The sequence below is a fragment of the Dryobates pubescens genome, chromosome 21, assembly GCF_014839835.1.
Source record: "Dryobates pubescens isolate bDryPub1 chromosome 21, bDryPub1.pri, whole genome shotgun sequence".
Classification (NCBI taxonomy): Eukaryota; Metazoa; Chordata; class Aves; order Piciformes; family Picidae; genus Dryobates; species Dryobates pubescens.
The window spans coordinates 20,987,656-21,013,336 of NC_071632.1; the positions used below are offsets into that span (position 1 = coordinate 20,987,656).

At 63.0% G+C, this 25,681-nt stretch overlaps 2 protein-coding genes across 3 annotated transcripts in view; one reads left to right on the top strand and one right to left on the bottom strand.

Annotated features, from left to right (window-relative positions):
• Nucleotides 1-25,119, top strand: part of LOC104299215 (uncharacterized) — a 37,967-nt gene extending 12,848 nt beyond the window's left edge. Inside the window, exons 16-37 of the mRNA XM_054171293.1 lie at nucleotides 25-138; nucleotides 985-1,105; nucleotides 2,146-2,620; nucleotides 2,732-3,042; nucleotides 3,161-3,320; nucleotides 3,398-3,648; nucleotides 3,975-4,071; nucleotides 4,160-4,534; nucleotides 4,841-4,999; nucleotides 5,212-5,610; nucleotides 6,490-6,616; nucleotides 8,313-8,426; nucleotides 8,976-9,086; nucleotides 9,870-10,782; nucleotides 14,189-14,276; nucleotides 14,365-14,499; nucleotides 14,799-15,419; nucleotides 16,164-16,556; nucleotides 18,837-18,963; nucleotides 19,737-19,850; nucleotides 20,956-21,210; nucleotides 23,848-25,119. Of these exons, the coding sequence (XP_054027268.1) occupies nucleotides 25-138; nucleotides 985-1,105; nucleotides 2,146-2,620; nucleotides 2,732-3,042; nucleotides 3,161-3,320; nucleotides 3,398-3,648; nucleotides 3,975-4,071; nucleotides 4,160-4,534; nucleotides 4,841-4,999; nucleotides 5,212-5,610; nucleotides 6,490-6,616; nucleotides 8,313-8,426; nucleotides 8,976-9,086; nucleotides 9,870-10,782; nucleotides 14,189-14,276; nucleotides 14,365-14,499; nucleotides 14,799-15,419; nucleotides 16,164-16,556; nucleotides 18,837-18,963; nucleotides 19,737-19,850; nucleotides 20,956-21,210; nucleotides 23,848-24,941 (6,554 nt within the window). The 3' untranslated portion in view covers nucleotides 24,942-25,119. The remainder of the gene's footprint in view (nucleotides 1-24; nucleotides 139-984; nucleotides 1,106-2,145; nucleotides 2,621-2,731; nucleotides 3,043-3,160; nucleotides 3,321-3,397; nucleotides 3,649-3,974; nucleotides 4,072-4,159; nucleotides 4,535-4,840; nucleotides 5,000-5,211; nucleotides 5,611-6,489; nucleotides 6,617-8,312; nucleotides 8,427-8,975; nucleotides 9,087-9,869; nucleotides 10,783-14,188; nucleotides 14,277-14,364; nucleotides 14,500-14,798; nucleotides 15,420-16,163; nucleotides 16,557-18,836; nucleotides 18,964-19,736; nucleotides 19,851-20,955; nucleotides 21,211-23,847) is intronic.
• Nucleotides 1,433-4,463, bottom strand: LOC104299216 (tigger transposable element-derived protein 3-like). 2 transcript variants are annotated; one of them, XM_054171460.1, is made up of 3 exons: nucleotides 4,204-4,463; nucleotides 3,838-3,963; nucleotides 1,433-3,696 (listed from the first exon to the last, which is right to left on the bottom strand). In XM_054171460.1, the coding sequence occupies exons 1-3, from the start codon at nucleotides 4,235-4,237 to the stop codon at nucleotides 1,922-1,924; spliced, it is 1,935 nt and encodes a 644-aa protein (XP_054027435.1). In that variant the 5' UTR covers nucleotides 4,238-4,463; the 3' UTR covers nucleotides 1,433-1,921. The 2 variants fall into 2 exon arrangements, with proteins under 2 accessions (XP_054027435.1, XP_054027434.1); XM_054171459.1 differs by having other exon boundaries at nucleotides 3,838-4,463.
• Nucleotides 25,120-25,681: the final 562 nt, after the last annotated feature.

Below are 25,681 nucleotides of genomic sequence, written 5' to 3' on the forward strand. Positions count from 1 at the left end.
GCCTGCATTTCCTCCGCCTCCCAGCGCCGCGGGCCCTGCGCGCCGGTGCGCGGAGCGGCGCCCCCTGGCGGTGCCGCCGCGCAGCTGCGCCCCGAGCCCGCGGAGAAAGGAGCAGCCGGGAGGCAGCCGCGGGGAGCGGTGAGGCCATGGAGCCGTGGGGACAGGCAGCCATTGGGTCATGGAGCCACTGGGGCGGGGAGCCGTGGAACCATTGGGTCATGGAGCCATTGGGTCATGGAGCCATGGAGCCACTGGGTCATGGAGCCACTGGGTCAGGGAGCCGTGGAACCATTAGGTCATGGAGCCATGGAGCCATTGGGTCATGGAGCCATTGAGTCATGGAACCATGGATATGGAGTTATGGCATAGAGTTATTGCAAAAGACCATGAAGATCAACCACTCTCTAACTCTGCCCAGGCTGCTGCTAAACCACATCCCTCAGCACTGCATCTCTGCAATACCGGGGACAGGGGTTCAGCCACCTCCCTGGGGAGCATGTTCCAAGTTGCTGAGAACCCTTTCAGTGAAGTTTCTTCTAATGTCAAACCCAAACCTTCCCTGGGGCAATTCGAGGCTGTTTCCTCTTGTTCTGTCCCTTGTTCCTTGGGAGAAGAGACCAACCCCCACGTGGCTCCAACTTCCTTTTCAGGGAGCTGGAGAGCGCCAGAAGGTCTCCCCTCAGCCTCCTTTTCTCCAGGCTGAACACCCCCAGTGACTGTGCCTCCCAGTGAGCACTTCTCTGGTCACCCTCGATTACCCTTCGCACCAGTGTGTCCCCCTCCCACAGCAATCACTGCCCCCCACAGCCCTCCAGGGGAACCCCATGTACCCCAGAGACTGTGCATCCCTGGTGGGCACCCCCCTGGGCACCCCGCCCACACCTCCCTGGGTGCCCCTTGCACCACAAGCCACGTTCACTCTGGCAGGCATCTGGCTGCCCCCTAGACCCCTAAGGGGGCCTTGGCACCTCCTGCATCCTTCAGGGTGCTCCTTGCACTCCGTCCTGTGCACACTGATGGTGCTCAAGTCCTCAGACACCTCCTGGTTCTCCATGCACACATGGAGGATCACCTCGTACCCCCCTCCCACTCCGGGGGGTCCTGGGTACAGGGGTCAGGGTGCACAGTGGGTACCTGTTAGGGTGTGCAGCACAGTGAAGATGGGGGGGGGCACTGTGCAGGGGACCCCCAGGGTGCACATGGGTGCCATCCACACCATGTAGACACCAGGGCTGGCACAGCCCCACCAGGGTCATCAGCCACATCCCCACTGCCTGTGGGTGCTGCCTATGTCCCTGGCATTCAGGGGCAGTCTGGATGCTGCAGGGGCCCAGCAGTGGCCACAGTGTCACCAGACCAGGTTGAGGGAGGGAAAGGGAAGGTGTGGGACATGACATTGAAAGATTCCAACCACCACCCATGATGTGCTGTGCTGAATGTGGCCTTTTTAATGCCTGTTGCAAACCTCTGGGCACCACATGGTGACAGCAGCCGGTGGCACCTGGCACCCCCTGAATCCTTGCGGCCAGGAGCCACGGTACCCAGCAAAGGGACACCCCAGCAACCACTCCATGTTCCCCCCCCAGCAAACAAACCCACACCACTCAGAGCAAACACCCAGCCAGGGGCAGCTCCACCACAGGTCCTGTTGGTTGTTGAAGCCACCCCTTGGGAGAAGGTTTGGAAGCAGGTTCGTGCCACCAGCATTGTCACTGCCCCAGTGGGTGCCACCCAGAGCACAGTGGCTTCGCAGTGCTCCCTGCCAGGCTGCTCACATGCAGACCCACAGCAAACCCCACAGCACAACTCAGCTGGCCCTGCTGCCGGAGGTGATGGCCAGGCTGGCCTGGTGACAGCCCTGCCGGGCACCGGTCGCTGTCACCAGCACCAGCAGGTCTGGCCCTGCGCTCGGCTGCTCCTCTCACTCCTTGGCAGCGCTGTCCGCGCTGAGGGCTTGCGCCGCGCTGGCTGACACCACGTGCAGCACATCCTCCAGCTCGTAGAAGGTCTGGAAGACGTCCGGTGAAGTGGCTCGGAACTCCAGGTAGCGCCGCAGCGTCGCCAGGCTGCCCCACACCTCCCTCTCCGAGGGGCAGGGCTGCACCGCCAGCTCTCCTGTGTCCTCGCCCTCCACCTCCCCCTCAGCCCCCTCCCCGGGCTCCCCATTGCGCTCCAGCTCCCGGTCCATCGGCCCGCGGTGCTCCGCGCTGAGCGGGCTGGGTGCCGGGGCCTCGGGGCCGGCGTTGAGGCTGAAGCCAGCGGCACGGAAGCAGCTGGCGATGAGCGCCGGGCGCACGTCACCCCAGGCTTGTGCCAGCATGTGCAGGACATCCAGGAGGGTCGGCTGCCCGGTGCCGCGCTCTGCCAGCTGCCACCTCAGCAGCCGGCGCCGGTAGTGGCCCTTGAAGTCGCTCATGATGCCACGGTCCATGGGCTGGGCCAGGGCGGTGGCTGGCGGGACAAAGACCATCCTGACGTTGGAGAGCTGGAGGTAGGGGTGTGCCTCGTGCTTGGTGAGGAGCAGCAGCACGCTCCTCCCCTGGCGCCGCATCCCCTCGTTGAAGTCCCGAAGCCACTCAGAGAAGAGCGGGGCGGTCACATCGGCCATGCTGCTGCCGCGGTAGCTCCAGGGCATCTGCTCCAGGTTGATTCCACGCAGGCAGCGGGGCCGGGGGCTCTCCCCCACCACCCACAGCGGGACCTTCTCTGAGCCGCTGGCGTTGGCGCACAGCAGAAGCATCAGCCGGTCGCTGGCGCTCTCAGCCCTGCTGGGGGAGCTGGCCAGGAGCAGGACGCCCGTCTGCCCGCAGGCGTAGATCTCAGAGGGGGCATAGCTGCGGAGGAGGCCGGGCAGCACCGTGCCAGCCCACTGCTCGGCCGTGGGCTGCTCCGCGTCCCCCCTCTCCGAAGGCGGCTTCTTGAAGGCGAAGCTGTGGTGCGTCTCGAAGCGAGCCAGCCAGCTGCCGCTGGGCTCCAGGCTGGGACGGCCCAGCGCCTCAGCAAGGTGTTTGGCCTTGAGCTGGAGAACCGAGCCGCTGATGGGCAGGTCGGCGGCACGGGCACCCTGCACCCAGCGCAGCAGGGCAGCCTCCAGGGCCACGTCCTTCCCCTCCCGCTTGCGTTTGCGCTCTGGGTCCCCGTTGCGGTGCCACTCGCTCAGGATCCGCTCCTTGTTCTTGATGATGCGGCAGATCTGGGGCTGCGACACCCCGAAGCGCTTGGCCAGCTCGCTCTGCGACACTTTGGGGCCCTCCAGCATCTCCAGCACCCGCACCTTCTCCGTCAGGGACAGCTCCTTCCTCTCCTTCCGCGGCGCTGCCGTACCCCCCTCGGCCGTGCCCACGGAGCGGCCGGCACACGGGGATGAGCGGCACATGTGGCTGCCCGTGGCCCCCAGCCCCACCGGCTCGCAGAAGCCTCTCCCACACCGGCCACAGTCGTAGCTGCCATCCCCGCCCTGTGCCAAACGGTGCCGCACCAGGTCCGGCTTATGCCCGACCCCGTGGCCGCACTCGGTGGTGAAGCCACTGTTACCGGCCCCGAGATTTGGCTCCGGCTCGACGACACCACAGTAGCTGCAGCCCGGTTCCCCCAGCGGGACGAGGATGTCGCCAGGGCCAGTGTGGCAGGACGGGGGGGAGCCAGGCGGTGGGGACACCCCCTCCTCGCTCTTCACCTCCTTCCCCAGCCAGTCCCCTGCAGAGACAGGAAGGTGTTGCGGCGCAGCCCCCTCACCGGGAACCCGCAGGACCAAGCCCACCAGTTTAGCAGTATTTGGTCTATCCCCCGGCCCCCATCCATTGTCCCATCCGGTGCCCCGTGTCCCATCCCACTCACCCTGGGAAAGGCCGGTGGGTGCTGCAAGTGGCCCGGGGCTCCGGTGCTCCACGTAGAGCCCCGCCGCTGCCACCTCCTCCCCTCGCTCCACCTCGGCCAGGATGTCGGGTTTGGTGACTGTGTAACCTGTCACGGAGACAAGAGGAGGGCCAGCCGGTGATGCCGCCACAGTCGCTGATCGCGACAGGCCAGGCCAGCCTTGGCAGCCCCCGCGGTGGCGAGCACGGGCAGCCGGTGTGGTCTCACCGTCACCCCGCTGCTGCCCCGCCACCAGCTGTGCTGGTGTCCACACCACCGTGCCCGTGGCCTCACTCACGGCTAGGCCGTGGCCGGCAGCTGGGACCGGGCAGGACCCGGGTGCCTCACCCAGGGCGACGGGACGCTCGATGTCCTCCTTCATGGCACCGCCACCGGCTCACTCCTCGGGGAGACGCGGCGGCTGCTAAAGGCGAGGCCCGCCCTGCGGGATGGACGGCGGGGGCTCAGTGATGCGCTGCACCGGGATGACGGCGCACGGCTGGCGGGAAGGGGAACGGGGCGTCGCCGCTGCCTGTGGGGCCGCCTGTGGAGCAGGGGGAACCGGTGCCGCCGCGCCCTGGTGGCTCTGGTGCCGCCGCGCTCCGGTGGGCTCCAGTACCAGTGGAGTAGCTGGGCCGGGCCCTGGCCCCTCCCGTGCGGTGGTGTCCGGTCGGGCTCGGTAAGGTCTGCTCGGCCTCGGTACAACCCCAGCGCGAGCACGAGCACGACCCCCGCCCCCGCCCCGCGCGGCCCCGCTCCTGGCAGCGGGAGCGCGCGCGTTATGCCCAGCCCCCACCCTCCGCTCTACACACCTATTGGTTAGCCCTCAGCGGCGCCGACTGGATTGGCCGCTCCTCCGCCCAATCAGCGTGGGGCCCGTGACTGCGGTGGTGGCAAGGGCCGGCGCCATTCATCTAGGCCCTTGCGCGGTCCTCCCGCCGCTAGATGTCGCTGTACCGGTGCCCGTTGCCGCCGCCGTTCCCAGCGTGCCCCGCGCTCTCGGCATGGCCGCTCTGCCCCGCCGCTGCTGAGAAGGCGCCGGGCCCGCTCCGCCGCCGCCCGTTCCGTTCCGCCGTCGTTACCGCCGCCGTTGCCGCCGCCCGCCGCGCCCCGCTGGGCCATGGCCGACTGGGCCCCCGCTCAGGTAAGCGCTGCCACCGCCCCGTCTCCTCCCACCGCCGGCCGCCGCCCCCCGGCCTAGCCCTGTCTCCCGTTCCGCCGGCGGCAGCTGGGCCTGAGGGCTTTCGGCGCCGGTGCGGGCCCAGCCCGGCCCCTACAGTGGCCTCTTCACGCCGCGGCCGCCCGGACGCTCCTCGCTGGGGCGGTGGAGCCCACGAGCCTATCTGTGTCCCGCAGGAGCTGGAGTGGGACATGGAATCCCAGGAGCTGGCCCTGGAGCAGCCTCTGGCCACCCCCGAGCAAAGCCCCACCGGGGAGGCCGAGCTGCCAGCCGCCGAGATCTCCCTGACGCTGGTCACCGAGATCCAGGCTGTGGACAGGAAGGTAAACATCCAGTCTGCCCAGCTGATGAACCTGGAGGGGAGGATGAGGATGGCGGAGTCCAAGCTGATCGGCTGCGAGAAGACAGCGGTGGAGTTTGGGAACCAGCTGGAGAGCAAGTGGACAGCTCTGGGCACCCTGATCCAGGAGTACGGGCAGCTCCAGCGGCGCCTGGAGAACATGGAGAACCTCCTCAAGAACAGAAACTTCTGGATCCTGCGGCTGCCCCCAGGGGTGAAGGGGGAAGTCCCCAAGGTAATGGTTCTCTGCACTGGTGCTTTGCCTTCCTCTGTGCTCACATCCCTGCTGCAGGGCATCTGCAGTGCTGAGCAGGACACAGCTTCCCTGCAGCGGTGTCTTTAGTGCTGCTCAAGAAGCACCAGCACAAGTTGCTTTGTGTAAGTCACACATTGTTGCTTACACTCCAAAATTACCTCTCTGGGCTCACCAGCTCCTTTGTGTGGCTTGAGCTGCCTTTGAGTTATGCAGAACTGCATGGCTCAGCCTAGTGTGCCTGGTGGGTTTGGTGCCATCCCTTGTTCAGAGGCAGCTGGCAGCAGAATCGTGTCAAAAGGGAGGTGGGAAAAGAGTCTTGTGTTGGATATTGCACAAAGGAGCCTGCAGCTCTCTCCAGCTCCCTGAAAGGAGGTTGGATTGAGGTGGTGGTCAGTCTCTTCTCCCAGGTATCAGGTTATAGAATGAAAGGAAATGGTCTGAGTTCATGCCAAGGGAGGTTTAGGTTGGACATGAGGAAAAATTTCTTTGCTGAAAGCATAGTTAGGGATTGGAAGAGGCTGCCCAGGGAGGTGGTGGAGTCACCGTCCCTGGAGGCCTTCAAGAAACCTGTGGCCATGGCACTTGGGGCCATGGTTTGATGGCCGTGGTTGTGCTGGGTTGATGTTGGACTGGATGCTCTTAGAGGTCTTTTTCAAATGAAACAACAATGTGATTCTATGAGGAAGTTGAGCAGGGAGGGAAAACCCCCTTGTGTCCCTTGTGGGCTGGGGTGAAGCCATCTGAGCCAGGTGTGTGGGACAGACCTGCATGGTGCTAGAGCAGTTTGACTGAGAAAACATCCCTGGCTGCTTCCTTCGAGAGACAAAATACCTGAGCCTAGGATGCTTCTCTGTGCAGGTCCCTGTGGCCTTCAACGATGCTTCTTTCAACTTCTCCGAAGAGGAGTGGAAGAGCCTGAACGAGTGGCAGAAGGAGCTGTACCGACACATCATGAAGGGCAACTACGAGGCCGTCGTCTCCATGGGTAAAGCTGAGCTGGGGTTTGCTCCCGAGAGCCTTCTGATGCGCCAGGTTCCCCTGGGGCCTGGAGGACGGAAGCACTGCTGTTGCCTGGCGGGGCTGGGGAGGGTGGGTGGTGCCTGGGAGTGCCCTTGTGCCGGCTTTCACCAGCTGTTGGCTGGGTCCTGGCCGGCGTGGGGTAGCGCCGGACGGATGTGCCGAGCGCCGCTGCGGGCACCGCCTCTGCCTGACGTTTCCTATGGGCGGTAGGAGCCAAGTGAGCACCTGGGTCCTGAGGAGGAGGGGAAGCCAGAGGACCCTCGAGCAAAGGAAAGGTGGGGAAAGGGAAGGTGTTTTTGTCACACACACACAAAAAGTACAAGGTCCAGAGATGCAGTGAGGGGGCTGTGGCAGCCCGCTTGCCGCGCAGGGCAGCAGAGCTGTGCCCTGCCTCTGAGGCTCTTTCCAGCTCTTTCTGGGGGGTGTCCGACCCCCAGCTGCAGGGCTTTTGGTAAAGGAGGAGAGAGGCTTTGTCAGCAACTCGGGGCTCTTCCTGGCCTTCCAGGGATCATCTCTTGCACAAGCTGCTGTGAAATCTGCTCCTAATGAGCTGGCCAAGGCAGGTTCCTCTTTCCCCTCCAGTGGCTGAGGGCAGCACGTTCATGGTTAAACAAACAAGTTCTGCTGGCTCTTCCCGCTCCTGGCTGCGGGGAGTCCCCCAGGGGGCACACTGCCTGTGTCCTGAGGCTGGCCTGGTCTGGCAGCACGGCCACAGGCAATGAGTGGAAGCACAGATGTGGTTCCTGCTAGGCTGGCATCACCTCCCCAGCTGCTGAGGCTGCTGGTGTGCCCAGGTCTGGGCGATCCAAGCCTTTTGGACTTCTTTTATCCCCCCTTTTTCCCTTTTTTTTTAAACAGACTTTTTCTTCAGTCCCTGTGTGCCAGGGATAAAGGTGAAGGTTAAACACTGTCTCCCCATTCTCTTCAAACACCTGTGTCCTGCTCTAGAGGTGCAGGAAGGGGGCAGTCCCCCGATGAAGGGGATCTGTGGATCTGAGCCTGGAGCTTAGAAAAATGTATCTGTGCTTCATCTGAAGGTTTCCTTTGAGTGAGGAGCTGTAGGGGCTTGGCCCTCGTTTTAAGGCAGCCGGATCCACCAGAGCAGCGGTGGGAACGAACACCCAGAGACTCACACTTGTTTGGAAAGGAAGTTTTGCTCTCTCCACCCTGAGGAGAGGTTGTGATTGTCCCCTTTCCCCCACCCAAATCCGCAAGCAGCCGGTGACTCGGGCGAGTCGGATGGAGCGGTCCTGGCTGGAGGGAACCGCATGGGGAGGGCACTTCCCCTGCTGCCGCTGGCTGAACAGCTCTGGTGCGGTCCCCGAGCTGAAGTCCCCATTGTAATGGATCCGCGGAGCTTAGCAGAGAGGAGAAGAAAGGAAGCCTGGAGGTAAGCACAGATGCATTTTCTTATTCTCCTCCTCACGCTGCAGGCTGGGAGGTGCTCCTCACCTGAGCAGAGTGTGCTCCTGCAGTCCGCTCATGTCCCCAGGGCCCAGACCAGGTGAGCACTGCAGATGTGAGAGCATCTTCTTAAGCCTCTCTTTCCATTACCTGGCGTCCCCAGCAGTGAAGGAAGGTTGGTGGGCCAAGGTGTGAGAGCCTCTGTCTCTTTCTGGCGAGGACAAAGCCTATGTTCTGATCTTCATTTTGCTGTGCAGATGCTGCCATTTCGAAGCCTGACCTCCTGACGAGGATCGAGCAAGGAGAGGATCCCAATGCGGAGGATCCAGATGACTCCGAGGGAGGAGAAAGCCCCACAGACCCCAGCACTGGTGGGCACTGGGATTCATAGATTCACAGCATGGGTGGGAAAGGGTCTTGAAGATCATCCACTTCCAACACCCTTGACATGGGCAGGGACACCTCCCACCAGCCCAGGTTGCTCAAGACCTCACCCAGCCTGGCCTTGAACACCTCCAGGCAGGGGGCAGCCACAGCCTCCCTGGGCACCACACTCACTGGGAAGAATTTTTTCCTAATCTCCAGTCTAAATCTCCCCTCCTCAAGCTTCAATCCCTTTGTCCTATCACTACAAGCCTTTGTCAAAAGGCTGCTCTGAGGTCTCTCTGGAGCCTTCTCTCCCCCAGGCCGAACAGCCCCAACTCTCAGCCTGTCCTCCTAGGGGAGGTGGGAGGCAGGGACGTGGCTGCAGCCTCGCACTTGCCTCTGCTGCTGAGTTTTGCCATCTCTGTCCTTGGGCACCAGGCTGACTTTGCTGTGCTGGTTGTCTCATACTTGAAGTGACCACCACTCCTGCAATCCTCTGTAGAGCAGCTGTTCCTGTGAGCCTGACTTGCTGTCCTTCTTTCCCTTGTGCACAGAGTTTTCCTTTCCTGGTCCTGATGACAGCTCATGGTGTAAACACGAGGAGACTCCGCTGGAAAGCCACGAGGGCTCTGACGAAGAGGAGGTCCCGGAGGTCCCTACTACATGTGAGTTAGAAGCCAGGTTGCAGGCTTGGTCATGCTTGAGGTGGAGATGAGCAGGTTGCTTTGAGTTACTGCCGTTTAAACCACATGAGTTCCTTCAGTTCCAGGCCCAGCACAAGTCCAGAAGGACAAGAGGTTTTATTCCCCTGCCTTGTATTTCTTTTCTGCCTTTATCCTAAACCAGATGTTCTCAAAGACCTGTTCCACCTCACCTCCTGCTGAGGAGCCCACTGCTGTCTTTGTCTAGCTGTATAGAGAGGTCTCAGCATTGTGCTGTCTGAGCTTTATCATGGCATGGGTCAGCACTGATGTGGCCAGCGTGACCAGAACAGGGATTAAGTTTAGGTTGGACACCAGGAACAATTTCCTCCCCTCGAGGGTTGTCAAGGCCTGGCCCAGGCTGCCCAGGGCAGTGGTGGAGTCCCCACCCCTGTGGGGGTTTCAGAGCTGTGGAGATGTGGTGCTGAGGGCCCTGAGGGCCCTGGTTTAGCAGTGATCTGTCAGTGCTGGGTTAAGGGTTGGACTCGATGATCACTGAGTGTTTTCCAACCTCAGTGATTCTCTTCCCACAGCAGTGATTCTGTAGTTCCAAGTTAAAACACTTTGGCTTTGTTTTTATTCCAGTGTGGCTCAGGTAGCTCTAAAGCAAGACTTGGAAGCCCACAGTGTCAGGTTCTGTCCTGAGGGGGCAAGGCAGAGGCCAGCTCTGCCCTGAAGGACGTGTGTGCTAAATAAGGAGGTGGTTCTTGTCCCAGAGAAATGACTCAAATGTCTCTGCCCTGCCAGATCCACAGCAGTGCGACGAGGAAGGTTCTGAAAGCCTTAAGCTTCCCAGCTCCTTGTCAGGAAAGTGGGAAGAGGTCTTCTCCGGCCCGGAGGAAGAGGTAAAGCCGAGCGGCAAGAACCCGAGCGGATCCAGCTCGCAGCAGAGAACCTCCGCGGGCAGTGGGCTGAGGCGCTCCTCCCGCCGTGGGAGAGACTTGGCCAAGAAGGACCTCCCCGAGGAGGTGGCCGCAGTGGAGGGTCCCTACATCTGCTGCGACTGTGGGCAGAGCTTCCTGGAGAAGGAGGAGTTTGCCAGCCACCAGAAAGCGCACTCCAGCGAGGAAGCCTGCACGTCCCTGGAGCACGGAGAAAGCCTCCGACCCAAATCCAAGACTCCCAAAGGCCAAGGCTCCTCCCGCTCCAAACCCTCCAAGCGCCCCGACGGGGAGAAGAGCTCCGAATTCAAGTACGGCTTTGTCAGGCACCAGGTGAACAACATGGTGGAGAGACCCTACACCTGCTCCCAGTGCAAGGAGAGCTTCAGCCTGGAGGTCAGCCTCATCCTGCACCAGAAGCTGCACACGGGGAAGGGCGACGGGCCGCTGACCTGCACCTACTGCGGGAAGGACTTCCGAGACCTCTCCAAGGCCATCCGGCACCAGCGCATCCACACCGGGGAGAGGCCCTACCAGTGCACCGAGTGCGGCAAGAGCTTCATCCGGCGCGACCACCTGCTCAAGCACTGGAGGGTGCACACCGGGGAGACCCCCTACCAGTGTCCCGTCTGCGGCAAGCACTTCCGCTACAAGGAGTCCCTCAACTGCCACCAGAAGATTCACTCTCGCAACCCCCGGCCCGCGGAGGAGTCGCAGCTCAGCCTGGAGTCTGCCACCCAGACCGGCAGCTACTGCGTCAAAAAAGAAACTCCTCAGTAGCGCTGCAGCAGGAGGAGGAGGAGGAGGAGGAGGAGGTGGTGGTGGGGTGGGGTTACCACCACGTGCAAGCAGGATGGGAGGTGAACTGGCGTCGCAGCTAATCTGTGTTGGTCATGCTGCAAAGCCTGCTGTGGCCAAGCATCCAAGGAATTCCTCTGAGAGAAAACAACAGGAACCCAACAGACTCTGCTCAAGGCACCTCTTGGACCCCACCAAGGGCTTGTGCTGGGACCTGCAGAGCAGCAGAGGCCTCGCCGGCCCCTACCTGGGTTCAGATTTTTGCCCGTAGAGAAGAATCCTGAGTGGCTCTGCGGGCTCTGTGTTTAGCAGGTGTTTCCCCACCTGGTCTTTGTGCATACCCAGGAGTGACCAGCTCTTGCTTGCTTTTTATCCACTCGTTGGGAGGGAAGGAAGGTGCCCTTGCCAGGCCTTTCCTGCCGCCGTGCCTCGGGTAGCAGCACCACGCTGCGAGGCCGGGGCTGGGATGGAGGGAAGAGAAGTGAGGCAGAGACATGGGTAGGGACATGATGAAGGATAAAAGAAACCCAGAAGAGAGTGACAAAGAGCAAGGTGAAAAAAGGAGGTGCAGGAGGAAAGGACAGGAAGGAAAAGGGGCTGAGGCCATTGGAGGAGTCAGGAAGGGCACTACGGTGGGAGCGACTCGCCTGAGGAGGACACATCTGTGTTCCGTGGATGTCGCTGGTCCCAGCTGGGTTGTGGTTTCCCCTGTGGCCTATCAGACAGACTCCTGTGGCTTGAAGGTGGTTTTGTTGTTTTATAACTGGGTTTGGTCTCACACTCAGGTAAGTCAGAGACGAGTGACAGCGACTTCTCATACCCCCTGTAAAGAGCTGTTTGGTTTTTAGTTAACCTAGGAGTAGTATGTTGTTATTATTACTGTAATTACTATTACTATGATGATGCTGATGCTCCAAGGCAACGTGTGGCACTATATTTCACAGTGGATCTTGAAACACTTCAAAGGCACCAGAGAGCTGCCCCGGCCCCCCGGCCCCTGGCCGTGCAGAGGGGCTGGGCGCCCTGGGCGCCGCTCGGTGTGGTCCCCGCCGTGGCTGTTCCGTGGTTGTCTCCTCCCCCCGCTCTGTGTCGTCGGCTCTGCTGCTTCGTGGTGGTGTTTTGTAAGAACCTTTTGTAAAGTCTGTCAATACAAAAGTTGTTTCCATCCCCGAGCTCGTCGTCGGGCGAGTGCTCCCCGGCCCCCGCTTGCCGCGCTGCCTGCGCCGCGCCGCCCGCCCGCCGCCGGCCTGCTGGTTAGTAGCTTCTGCCAGGTTAACTTCACAGCTGGTCAACCACGTGAACCAGGTTTAGCATCCAGGGAAGCAAGGACTGGTAAAATCTGGCTGCTTGGTGCAGCTCTGGGGCTGCTGTGTCTGGTGTCCAGCAAATGAGGCTGCTGTGGGGATGCTGCGGTCAGTGTCCGGCAAAGGAGGCTGCTCTGGGGCCACCATGGTTGGTGTCCAGCAGGTGAGGCTGCTGTGGGGATGCTGCAGTCAGTGTCCAGCAATGGAGGCTGCTCTGGGGCCACCATGGTTGGTGTCCAGCAGGTGAGGCTGCTGTGGGGATGCTGCAGTCAGTGTCCAGCAAAGGAGGCTGCTCTGGGGCCACCATGGTTGGTGTCCAGCTGCTGGTGAGGCTGCTGTGGGGATGCTGCAGTCGGTGTCTGGCTTTTGGGGTTCGTGTATTTAAGCTTTTTCTCTGCTGTGGCTCAATGCCTTTGGTTTGGACATCACTGCTCAGCGTGGCAGCTCCATGAGAGGCTGTGCAGTGGTTGAGGGGTCACCAGCCTCAGCTCTGGCTGAGCTGGGACAGCGCTGTGCCACAGGAGGCACCGCTGATGCCACGAGAAGCACCGTGTGGCTGGGATGTCATGGACTTGCCCTCTGGCATGGCTCTGCTGTGGGCTCATCTCAACAGATGAGGTGGCCTGGCCACGCAGTGCCCTGTGGCATTGTGGCAGAGCTGGGGGGGCCTTGGCACATGGAGGCTGAGGTGTGTTGGAGGGGCAGGCACCACATGGAGCCAGGCTGGGTTGGCATCGCCACGTCCTCGCTCGCGCTTACCCAAGCTCTTTGTACCGGGGCTGCCAATAAACTCTTTGTGCCAGGCCTGGCCCTGCCAGATGGTGCCAAGTTTTGTCTCAATGTGCCCTGGGTACAAGGGGCTGGTGGGGGGTGGCATACAGCAGGTGTCCTAGGAGGATCCTTGCCTTCTCCAGCAGTGCATCCACCTTCTGCTGTCATTCCCTCAGCTCACTGTGGGGACCTGCCAGGGTGGGGAGTGCCTCTTCTCCCCTGGGCTGTTTGCAGGGGCCAGATTGGCCCAGGTTTTGTGTCTGCACCCTCAGCTGTCCCTGTGTCTCCTCTTCCACCTTCCCCGCTCCCCTGTTGGTGACCAGCATGCTCTGCAGGATGGTGCTCACAGCTGCAGCAGATGGGTCTCAAGCCCTGCCTTAGAGGAAGCTCTTGATTCTCCCTCAGTCCCACCATGGAGCAGATCCAGGGCTCCTGCTCTCTGCTGCTGGCCATGCCAGGGCAATGCCACACACAGGGTGGTGGGGAGGGGGGAAATGTTGCCCTTCCAGCAGTTTCCCCCCAGACCAGCATTGCCCAGGCTATTCTCAGTTGGAGCATGGCACAGGGGGACAATCCCAGCCCTGCCTAGGATGCAACCACCAGAGCACCCCCAGAGCTCAGAGGGGCTGAGATGGACTTGGGATGAACCCCTCAAAGGGCTTGGGATGGACCAAAGGTGGAACTGAAATCTGTGCTTCAGGATGCCCACGGTGCTGGCATCCCCTGGTGGGAGGGGAAAGGATGGAACGGGACAGGGTAGATGGTACGGGGCACAGAGGATAGGACAGGAGGGGGTTAGGATGAGATGGGGAGGGGATGGCACAGAGTGGATGGAGTGTGGTGGGATGGGACATGGTGCAAGGGGCACATGGAGGGGTAGGACAGAGGGAATTGGATGAGACAGTAAGACATGGATGGGGCAGGCTGGGATGCGATGGGCTGGGACGTGACAGATGACAGAAGGGGATGGATGCAGAAGACAGAACAGGACTGACTGGGGGACACAGGATGGGACAGGAGGCCAAGACGGGACGGGAGGGGACAGTCCTGCCCCAGTGCCAGCCGGGAGGCAGCGATGTCTCGTCCCGGGGGGGTGTGTGTGTGGGGGGGGTCTGCTTGGTTGCCATGGCAACCCCACCCTCCGGCCGCCATTTCAGAGCCCGCGGGGCGCGGAGGGGACACAAGGAGGGGGGAAGCCCTGCTCTCGAGCGTGGGCCGCCAGGGGGCGCCCGCAGTAGCTCCGCCCCCGGCCATGGCGGCGCCCGACGGGACCCCCCGGTACCCTCCCCCAGCGCTGCCAGTGTCTCCCCAGTTCCCTGCCAGGGACTCCCCGCACCCCCGGCTGCTCCCGTGCCAAGCCAGGCCGCCCCCGCCTCTCCCATGCCCCTGCTCTTCCCTCGGTTAGCGCAGCGCCCGAGGGAGTGCCCCAGACCCCCCCCCCCCCCAATTCTTTCGGGGCCTTACCAGTTAGCCCTCCCCTCCCTTTAGCGCCTCCTCAGTCCTCCCCGGGTCACCCCTCCTCCTTCCCCCGTCAAGCCGCAGTCCTCGTCCTCCCAGTTACCCCAGGATCGGCCCCAGCTAGCTGCAGCCGCTGCCCAGCTCCGCGCCCCTCTCGCTAGCCCTGTCAGCCCAGCTGCCCCCAGCCCCTCCTCGTCTTCCCCCGCTCCTCCCTGCAAGCCCACTTACCCCTGGGGCTGCCCCAGGTACTCCAAGGCCCTCCACCGCTATCCCCATCCCTGCCCAGTCCCCCCCAGCTCCTTCCCAGCTGCCCACAGTCCTTCCTCAGTCCCCCCAGCTCCTTCAGTGACCCCAGTCCCTCTGCAGGCCCCCGTCCTGTCCAGTAGCCCCAATGCCTCTCCAGTCATCCCCAGCCTCTCCCCCGTTCCCCCCCAGTCCGTTCCTCTCCCGGTCCCCCCGCACAGGCCGGATGCCGCCGCCCCCCGCACGGGCGTCCCCGCTCCTTTCCCTCGGGGCAGCGGCAGGCCCGGAGCCGGCCGGGCAGTGCCGGCGGGGGGGGCCCCGACGGTGCGCGGCGGCGCGGTGGTGATGCCGTCGGTGCGACAGGGGGCGCTGCGGTGGCAGAGGGCTCCCCGCTCTGCCCCGCCCGGCGCGGCCCCCGGCGCGGCCCGCGCGCGACGGCGGCGTCCCGCCCGCCCCCTGCCGGCTCGGCGGGGCAGCGGCGGGGCCGGAGCGCCCAGCGCGGAGCGGCGGAGCCGGGACCCGGAGCCGCGCTCGGTCTCACGCCGCCGTCGCCGCCGCCCCTCCTCCTCCCCCGCCCCCTCCTTCGCCGCTTCCCCCCCCGCGCCTTTCCCCGACTGCTCTCCCCGGTCGGGCCGGGCCGGGCCGCCGCTGCCCCGCCCCGCCGCGCCTCCCCGCCGCGCCCCTCCACCCAGCTGCCGCCGCCCCGCCGCGCCGAGCCGCCCCGGGCCCAGCCCGATGCCCGGCGGCGGGCGGAGGTGAAGGAGCGAGCGGGCGCTGGATCCTCCCGGCCGCGGCCCCCGGGGCGGGAACAAAGGGCCATGGCCGAGGGGGCCCCCGCTCAGGTAAGGGCTCCGCACGCCGGTCGAGGCCCTGCCCGGAGCCCCGCGGGCCGCACGTCGGGGCGGGCCGCGCCGTCGGGGCCGCGGCGGGAGGTGGCGAGGTGGGCGGCGGGGAGGGAGGCCGGCGGGGGCTGTCAGTGTGCGGGGCCGCGGCCGCCCCCCCGGGGGAACGGACAGCGGTGCGCGCACGGCCGGCGGCGGCGCGGGCAGCCCCGGGGGCGCGGCGCGGTCGGGCCGAGGCAGGCCGGGCCGGGCCTCCGCGGCCGGCGGCGCCTGAGCTGCCGTCGGGGGCCGGGCCTGCCCGTCCTTCCGCGCCCCCGCCGGCCCCGGCGGCCGGGTCCAGCGGGCTGGGAAGCGGCTCCGCCGCCGCCCCCGTGACAGCCCCGCTGCCCTGTCGTTCCCCCCCTCCATGTCACCGCCCGGTCCCCATGGCGACGGGGCGTCCTTGTCCTGACAGCGCCCGCCAGCCCCCCGGGGTGTCCTTTCGCCGTGACCATGGCAACGAGGCTCGGCTGTCCCATGTCACATCCCCACCACCACCTCGGTGTCACCTCTGTCCCCACCGTGCGGGGTCCCCCTTGCCGTGGCGAGTCCTGCCCATCCCGTGGGACCTGCGCGGTCGCCATAAGCAGCTTAGCAGGGACACTGGGACGTCCTCGGGGACGTGGGGAGCGCTGAGCACTGCGGCAACCCCACCCCCCCGCGGCGGCTCCCCGTGCCGTGACCCCCACCTCTCTCTCCTCGCAGGCGCCGGAGCCGGTGCTGCCACCGCGCTGCCCCTCGCCCCTGCGGCAGGCGGCCGGCCCCGAGCGCACCTCGGAGCGGGAGACACAGACGGCCGAGCTGTCTCTGACGGTGGTGGCGGCTGTGCAGGCGGTGGAGAGGAAGGTGGACTCCCATTCCACGCGCCTGCTGGACCTGGAGGGGCGGACGGGGATGGCAGAGAAGAAGCTGATCGACTGTGAGAAGACGGCAGCCGAGCTGGGGAACCAGCTGGAGAGCAAATGCGCAGCTCTGGGCACCCTGATCCAGGAGTACGGGCTGCTGCAGCGGCGCCTGGAGAACATGGAGAACCTCCTCAAGAACAGGAACTTCTGGATCCTGCGGCTGCCTCCGGGCAGGAAGGGGGAAGTCCCCAAGGTAACGGTTCTCGTGGGGGTGCCGCTCCCCAGCCGCTGATGGAAGGCAGGATGGGGGCAGGGACACAGCGGGGAGCAAGGATGGCCCCAGCGCAGGGGAGCGCTCGCTGTCGGGAGCTGGATGCAGCGGAGGTGCTCCTCACACCTTCCCTGGCTGTCCCCTGCCAGCACCTGCCTGTCATGGGAGGGACATCCCTCCATGAGGGAGACCCAGGAGGAAGGTCCTTCCGTGAAGTGGAGCCCAAAGGAAGGTCCCTCTGAGAGGTAGACCCAGGAGGAAGGTCCCCACCATGAGGTGGACCCAGGAGAGAGGTCCCCCCATGAGGTGGACCCAGGAGAGAGGTCCCCCCATGAGCTGGAGCCCAGAGGAAGGTCCCCCCATGAGCTGGAGCCCAGAGGAAGGTCCCTCCGTGCTGCCTGCCTCGCTGCGCTGCCCATCAGCCACTGACTGCTTTTGTGTTGTTTTTTAACCACGGCTGGGTTGAAGCTCTGCAGGTGTGGGGCTTGTTTCTCTGACCACTGTTCAATTTACCACCTCGGTGCAGTGATGTGAGGGTGTCCTGGGGTGAGGAAGGAGCAAGCAGGAGCTGCTGCTGCAGGGAATGGGGGAAGGCAGAGGAGCTCCCTGTGCTCCCAGCTTGGTTTCGCTGAGCTCCAGGAGCAGCCCACCCACAATGGTCAGTTCTTGGTTTGTGTTTCATGACCCTCTCGCTAGAAGTTTGCAGATGGGACCCTGTATGACAAAACTCTGCTCAGTTTTGGGCCACTCACTCCAAGGACATTGAGGAGCTGGAGCAGGGCCAGAGAAGGGCAACAGAGCTGGGGAAGGGTCTGGAGAGCAGGGCTGGGGAGGAGCAGCTGAGGGAGCTGGGGGTGCTGGGGCTGGAAGAAAGGAGGCTGAGGGGAGACCTTCTGGCTGCCTGCAGCTCCCTGAAAGGAGGCTGGAGCCAGGTGGGGCTTGGGCTCTTCTGTCTAGTATCAGGTGTTAGAATGAGAGGATATATCCTGAAATTGCCCCAGGGGAGGTTTAAGTTGCACATGAAGGAAAATTTCTTTGCTGCCAGAGTGGTCAGGGCCTGGCCCAGGCTGCCCAGGGAGGTGGTGGAGTCCCCAGCCCTGGAAGTGTTCAAGAACCCTGTGGCCATGGCACCTGCGGCCACGTTTCGATGGCCAGGGTGGTGTTGGGTTGATGCTTGGACTCAGTGATCTGAGAGAGCTTTTCCAAGCCTAACAATTCTGTGACTCTGTGGCAAAGGGAAGGTCACTGCAGAGAGTGGAGGGGGTCTGGAACAGGGGGTTCAGGGCCCGACACCCCCTTAGTTCAGTCAGGGAGTAGAAGCTGAGCACAGCCCAGCTCGTGCATCCTGAATGTATCCTTAGGGATGATTGCCTGGCTCCAGAGCTGCAGTCTGCTGCTGGGCTAACCAGGAGCCCTTCAGGCCCTGGAGCTCTCCCTGGAGCTGTGGGGTAATTGAATCTGGGCTCTTGCGTCAGCTCATCCATAGAGATGAGGTCCTGCCCTAGTGCCCGATGTTATCTCCTTCATGCTCCCTCCTGGCAGTCCTAAGCCTGGTCACCTCTGGGGAGCCATCAAGAGGAAGAGGATGGTGTCATTTGGGGAGGTCACAGCCTGGGGTCATCACCAGGAGCCAGCCCTTTGGCTGAGACCTTTCATCTTGTAGAGATCCAGGTCTAGTGGTGGACAGGGACTTGCTGGAGAGGGCACAGCACAGGGCTGCAAAGGTGCTGAGGGGACTGAGGCCTCTCTGCCAGGAGGAGAGGCTGAGAGGATTGGGGCTGCTGAGCCTGGAGGGGAGCAGCCTGAGGGGGATCTCAGCAATGCTGAGCAATGCTTCAGGGGTGGCTGTCAGGAGGATGCCACCAGGCTTTGTTCTGTGGTGCCCAGGGACAGGACAAGGGGCAGTGGGCACAAACTTGGGCATGAGAAGTTCCTTATGAGCATGAGGAGGAACTTCTTTAACTGAAGGCTGCTGGAGGCCTGGAGCAGGCTGCCCAGAGAGGTGGTGGAGTCTCCATCTCTGGGGAGATTCCAGCCCCACCTGGTTGTGTTCCTGGGTGACCTTCTCTAGGTGCCCCTGCCTTGGCAGGGGGGTTGGGCTGGCTGCTCTCCAGAGGTCCCTTCCAGCCCCTGCCACTGTGTGACTGTGAGCTGTTTTAAATACAAAGCCCAGCCTGCTGATGGTTGTGGAGCAGGGGAGGCCTGGTGGTGTCCAGGCAGGGGCAAGGAGGCTGCTTGAGGCTGTGCTGCTTGTGCCTGCAGGTGCCGGTGACGTTTGACGACGTCTCCGTCTACTTCAACAACAAGGAGTGGGAGAAGCTGGAGGAGTGGCAGAAGGAGCTGTACAAGAATGTGATGAAGGGCAACTACGAGTCCCTGATCTCCATGGGTAAATACAGGGTGCCCCTGCCCTGGGCAGGACAGGTTCTGCAGGGCTCTTGGCTACCCACAGGCTTGGGCACCTTCTGAGTCCTCCTTGGAGATCCCTTTGAGCCCTGAATGTCTGACTTTAGAAGGAGACTTAAGCCAGAGGAGGAAGTTTCTAGTCTGGGTATGGGCATCCCTTGGGCAGTGCCTGGGTTTGTTCCCAGCTCAGGCCACGGTGCTGGTCCAGCTGTATGGAAGCTCCCTGTGGGTAGGTAGGCTGGAGACCTCCTGAGGCCCCTTCCAGACGGTTCCTTGGTGACAAACCAGCACTCTCCCCAAGGCTGTTGGAAGGGCTTTTCTTCCCCTGGGCTGCAGCAGGTACCAGCCCACACAGCCCTTTGGAGGAAGCTTTTGTCTGATGTGTCTTGGGTGTGCTCCTTTGGGGTATTTCCTTCTGCAGCTGCAGGAGAAATCCCAGCTCTGCTGGGGCCAGGGCTGAAACCCTTCTGGCTTCAGAGAGCCAGATACTTGGCTGGGAAGCTCTGAAACCTTGCCAGAAAAACACAGGCCTTGGGTTTCTTCTGCAAGGTAGTTCCTCTGTGGGTGGCACCTCAGCTCCTGCCTCTCAGCAACCCCTTCTGCCCCTCCAGGGAGCCTGGCACAGGGTTGTTCTGCCTGCAGACCCTTTGCAGATGCTCCTGGGTGTCTCCCCACGTGCCTTGCTGGGTCCAGGTGGGAGCTGCTGTTGGGATTCCCTGGGCAGTAAGCCCCCTGCACCCCTCTGTGTCTCCACAGACTACGCAATTTCCAAGCCTGGTGTTCTGTCTCAGATCGAGCAGGGGGAGGAGGCTGGGGCCAGGAACCAGCAGGACCTGGAGGAGAGCGAGATCATCACCGATGCCACCGCAGGTGAGAGGGCACCAGGGTGGCCCTAGGCTGCCTTCAGAGAGGAGCTGCTCACCCCAAGGCTAGAGCAGGTGTTGCTGAGGGCTGTGCCCCTGGAGGCTGTCAGAAGCCTGGTGTGCAGGCAGGAGGAGTCTGGCTGATGAGAGCTGTGATGTCCAGGTGCAGCTCAACATCTAAACCAGGGCACACGGAGCCCAGAGAGTTGGGCACTAGCCAGGAAGGGAAACATCTGCAACCAGAGCAGGTCCTCAAGGAGCCTGGCAAGAAAAGACAATTGAGTCCCACTGGGAGAAGCCATCCAGCCAAAAAAGTCCTCTCAACCCCTCTGCTTGTGTGGATGTGCCTGGGTTTATCCTTGGGTAGCTCACGCCCATCCTGGGCACTGGCACCTGGGGTGCTGAGAGGATTCTCCAAGGCAGAGAGCAGGGCAACAGGGAGTCCTGGAGCGAGGAGCTGAGGAGATGATGAGGTGGCCTAGAGGAGATGGTCCTAGAAGAGATGAGGTCAGCTCTGCTGCTGGGCTGGGGATGTGGGATTGGCCCTGCCCATGCCCTTGGGCAGCAGAGTGTTGGAGTTAAATCCAGGCCAGCAAGGGGAAGGATCACCTTAAGCTTGAGGGGAGTTTAGGCTGGAGATTAGCAAGAAATTCTTTACAGTGAGGCTGGGGAGACACTGGAATGGGTTGCCCAGGGTGGATGTCCCCTTCCTGGAAGCGTTCAAGGCCAGGTTGGATAAGACCTTGAGCAACCTGGGCTGGTGGGAGGTGGCCCTGCCTGTGGCAGAGGGCTTGGAACTGAATCATCTTCAAGGTCCCTTCCAACCCAAACCATTCTGTGAGGATATGGACCTGCCCAGCACGGTGGCCAGGGGCTGTGGGGTGCTGGGGTGCGCTGAGCTGCCCCCTCCCAGCGCGGGAGCCCAGATGAGAGGCAGGGATGTGGCCGGGGCGGTTGTAGGGCAGGAGCTAAAGGAGAGCAGGAGCAGGTGAGCCGATGAAAGCCCTCTGTTGGGAGCAGCTGCTGGGGGGAGCCGAGGGGGGCTGCGGGGAGCAGCCCCTGCGGCCTGGCTGCCGGGGGTGACGGCGGGCGGGGACCTTTCTCTTCTGCAGCCGGGATAAGGGTGGTGATCAAAACGGAGGAGCTGCTTCCCGAGGACAGCCCCGAGAACGCCGAGCTGCACGGGCTGTCGGGGCAGTCCGAGGGCAGCTTCCAGAGCCCGGACGAGGAGGCAGCCTGCGAGAGCCCCTACGGCTCCGTGTCCCCGCCCAGGGAGCTGCCGGGAACCAGCCTCGGGGACTCCTCCGAGTACGGAGCGGACTTCAGCGAGATCCAGAGAGTGATCGTCCACCACGGCGGCTGCGCGGGTGAGGGGCGCGGCGGGCCGGCCCGGGCGCGGGGGCCGGGGGCACGCCGGCGTGGGAGTGGGTCGGACGAAGAGGAAGCAGCAGCAGAGGGGGAGGTGCTGACTGCAGCCACCTCCAGAGCAGCGGTGGTCAGACCTCGGGGGGTGGGGGGAGGAGGCAGCACGCATGGTAGGCGCCAGAGTGTGGTGTCTGAGGACACCTGACCTGCTCCAGAGCAGGGGCTTGGGCCCCTGCCGCTGGGGGAGGTCTTGCTCCGGGTGGGGTGCAGGGCGGTTCGGCAAGGGCAAATGGAGGGTCCTGCCCCTGGGAAGGAACAACCTCCTGCACCAGTACAGGTGAGGGTGGACCTGCTGGGAAGCAGCTCTCTGAAGGACCTGGGAGTGCTGGGGGACAGCAAGTTGCCCAAGAGCCAGCAATAAGCCCTTGTGGTCATGAAAGCAAATGGTCTCCTGCAGGGCATGAAGGAGAGTGTGGCAGCAGGTGAGGGAAGTTCTCTTCACCCTGTTACTCTGCACCACTGAAGCTGCAGCTGGACTCCTGGGTCCAGTTCTGGGCTCCCCAGTTCAAGAGAGACAGGGAACTGCTGGAGAGAGTCCAGGGGAGTCTGCAAAGATGCTGAGGGACTCAGGAGCATCTCTGAAAGGCTGAGCCCTGAGGCTGTTGAGCCTGGAGAAGAGCAGCCCCAGGTGTGGGGGCAGAGGCTGGGGCCAGACTCTGCTCAGTGGTGCCCAGGGACAGCACAAGGGGCAGAGGGCACAAAGTGGAACCCAGGAGGTTCCACCTGAACAGGAGGAGAAAGTTGTTTGGTGTGAGGGTGCTGGAGGCCTGTCCCAGGCTGCCCAGAGAGGTTGTGGAGTCTCTTTGTGTAGAGAGCTTTCAAGCCGCCCTGGGCACTGTGCCCCTGGGCACTGTGCTGTGGGTGCCCTGCTGGAGCAGGGCTGGGGCTGGGTGATCCCCAGAGGTCCCTTCCAGCTCCTGCCATGCTGGGTTTGAGGTGCCAGAGCAGGGATAGCCTCTGGGTCCACACAGGGGAAACCACTGCCAGGAGGTGGGGAGGAGGAGCCCAGGGCTGCAGGTTTTCCCTGCTGAACCCCTCCATGGGTGAGGAGAGAGCTGCAGCCCTGACACATCCTGCTCCTGTCAGCTGCCTCTTGGGAAAGCCTGGCTGCTCTTCCTGGAAAAGTCCATAGGCTGGCCCAAAGTCCAGCTGGGAGTGACGTGTGAGGCATCCCTTCCTCCCACTGGCAAAAGCACCAGGTCACCTCTGTCGCACCAGATGAGCTCGTCGTTCCCACCACTCTCTGGGAGGAGGGAGGTCATTCCCCATGGTGGTTGCTGGGAAGCTGAGGGAAGGGGATGTTGCCAGGCAGGGTGCCTTGATCCAGGAGCAGAGCTGGGGACCAGGCTGTGGTGCCTCCAGCAGTGCCAGGCGTGGGCAGTGGTGCTGCCACCCAACCCTGCATCAGCAGATGGAGCTGCTCTGGAATGGTTCAGCCACCTGAGGCCTCACCTGTGCAGGGCACTTCTGGCCCTGCTCACAGCAGCATCCTGTGGTTGCAAAACCTTTTGATGGGGCAGGGCTCAGCTCACCTCCCAGAGGGTCATAGAGACGCTCTGTGGGAGGGGTATTGAGTCCAACCCCCCTGCCAAGGCAGGATCACCTAGAGAAGGTCACCCAGGAACACAGCCAGGCAGGTTTGGAGTCTCCAGAGATGGAGACTCCACCACCTCTCTGGGCAGCCTGCTCCAGGCCTCCAGCAGCCTTCAGTTAAAGTTCCTCCTCATGCTCATAAGGAACTTCTCATGCCCAAGTTTGTGCCCACTGCCCCTTGTCCTGTCCCTGGGCACCACAGAACAAAGCCTGGTGGCATCCTCCTGACAGCCACCCCTGAAGTATTGCTCAGCATTGCTGAGATCCCCCTCAGCCTTCTCCTGTCCATACTAAAAGCCCCAAGTCCCTCATCCTTTCCTAAGAGGTTCCAGTCCTCTAATCCCCTTTGCAGCCCTGTGCTGTGCCCTCTCCAGCAGTTCCCTGTCCTGAACTGGGGAGCCCAGAACTGGACCCAGTGCTCCACATGTGGCCTCACCAGTGTTAGAGGAGGAGGAGAACCTCTTTGGACTCACTGGCCACACTCTTCCTCATGCAGCCCAGGAGACCATTGTCCTTCTTGGCCCCGAGGGCACCCTGCTGGCTCATGGTCATGCTGCTGGCCACCAGCACTCCCAGACCCTTTCCCCAGCCTGCACTGACCCCTGGGGTTGTTCTTCCTCAGATGCAGGACCCTACACCTGCCCTTGCTGACCTTCAGGAGGTTGCTCTCTGCCCAGCTCTCCAACCTGTGCAGGTCATGCTGGATGGCAGCACAGCCTGAGGGGTGTCAGCTACTCCTCCCAGGAGGTGGTTTGTCTGTCTGGGGGCCGAGTTGGCCCAGGAGGCAGTTTGTCTCTCCTCCCTGTCAGAGGATGTGCCCCATCCCAGGGTGCAGGGCTGTGGGTGGCATCCGGCTCATGTCCAGGCGCCCCGGCAGGGCAGGTGCAGAGGCCTGTGCAGGTGTTTCTGCGGCACCCCCAGCCATACCAAAGGCCACTCTGTCCCACCCGATGACCCTAACTCCGCTCTGCCGTTGCCCCGCGCAGAGGACGGGATCGTGATCAAGACGGAGGAGGAGGAGGAGGAGGACGACGCCGACGTGGAGCCGTGTGCCATGTTCTCGGGCAGGACGGAGCCGCCGGCGTTCCCCAGCCACCACGACGCGGGGCTGGTCCGCGAGGTGCAGCGCAGCTCCAAGCCGCAGCCCCGCAGCCTGGCGGCCGCCCGCATCAGGAAGGGCCAAGCCTGCGAGCGAGACTCCGGCGAGATGAAGCCCAGCGCCGGCCAGCAGCGGAACCGGACGCGGGAGAGGCCCTACATCTGCCCCGAGTGCGGGAAGAGCTTCATGCTGAAGATCAACTTCATGATCCACCAGCGCAACCACCTGAAGGAAGGGCCCTACGAGTGCCACGAGTGCGACCTCAGCTTCCGCAACAAGCAGCAGTTCCTGCTGCACCAGCGCAGCCACAACCGCCGCGGCGTGGGGGTCCCGCGGCGCCCCGAGCACGGCCTCAAGCCCCCGGCGCGGCCGCCGCCCCCGGGGAAGCCCTACAAGTGCTCGGAGTGCGAGAGCAGCTTCAGCCACAAGTCGAGCCTCAGCAAGCACCAGATCACGCACGTCGGGGAGCGGCCCTTCACCTGCGGCGAGTGCCGGCGCAGCTTCCGCCTGCAGATCAGCCTCCTCATGCACCAGCGCATCCACGCCGGCAAGAGCGAGATGGCCTTCCTCTGCCCGCAGTGCGGCAAGAACTTCACCCGGCCGTCCCACCTGCTGCGGCACCAGCGGACTCACACCGGCGAGCGGCCCTACCAGTGCAGCCAGTGCGAGAAGACCTTCAGCGAGAAGTCCAAGCTCACCAACCACTACCGCATCCACACGCGGGAGCGCCCGCACGCCTGCGCCGTCTGCGGCAAGGGCTTCATCCGCAAGCACCACCTGCTGGAGCACCAGCGGATCCACACGGGCGAGCGGCCCTACCACTGCACCGAGTGCGGCAAGAACTTCACCCAGAAGCACCACCTCCTGGAGCACCAGCGGGCGCACACCGGCGAGCGGCCCTACCCCTGCACCGAGTGCACCAAGTGCTTCCGCTACAAGCAGTCCCTCAAGTACCACCTGAGGACGCACATGGGAGAGTGAGGGGCTGCCGACGGCTTCCTCTCCCTCCCTTCCCTCCCCTCCCTCCATCCCTTCGTCCCTCCTCTGCCTCCTCCTGGACTCCTCTCTCCCGCCCCCCCTCCGTCCCCTTCTCCTCCTTACCCCCGGCTCAGGGCACGGACACGACGGGAGCTGTGTGCGGTGGCGCCGCCGGCCTGGTGGAGACGGCTTAGGCTGATTGGGAAATAAATTAATGAATGAAAGCAAGCAGCGCGCGGCAGAGTTGAAGGATGCTCTGAATCGCTCTGTCCGGTTTGCCACAAGCAGCTGATGGCAGGGGGAAATCCTCACCACTGGGGAAAACAAAACCAAACCCAACAAAACACAGCAAAGAGCAGAAGAAACCTCTGCAGGGGGCTGGGCCAGAGTAGGACTCGGCACTGCTTTTTAAAGCCACTGGTTGGGTGTTTAATAAACCTGGAGGAACTTCTCACTGGAAGAGGAGGCTTAGGCTGGCCAGGATCTGGAGCTCTCCTTTGGTCTGACTGGGAGGTGGTTTGGTTGCTTTCTTGGGTCAGGTTTCTGGGGATTTTTTTAACGTTATTTTTTTAATTAGGTTTTAGGTTGCCCTGGAGGCTTCGTTCTGGCACAGTCCCTTTTGTCCAGCAGCTCTGCAGAGCTGCTGCCTGGTCCTGGCTCTGCAGGGCTGGGTGTGACAAGGAGCACCAAGGTGGGGAGGTGATTAGGATGCAGATGAGGAGGGCAGTTCTCTGTGTCCTAGG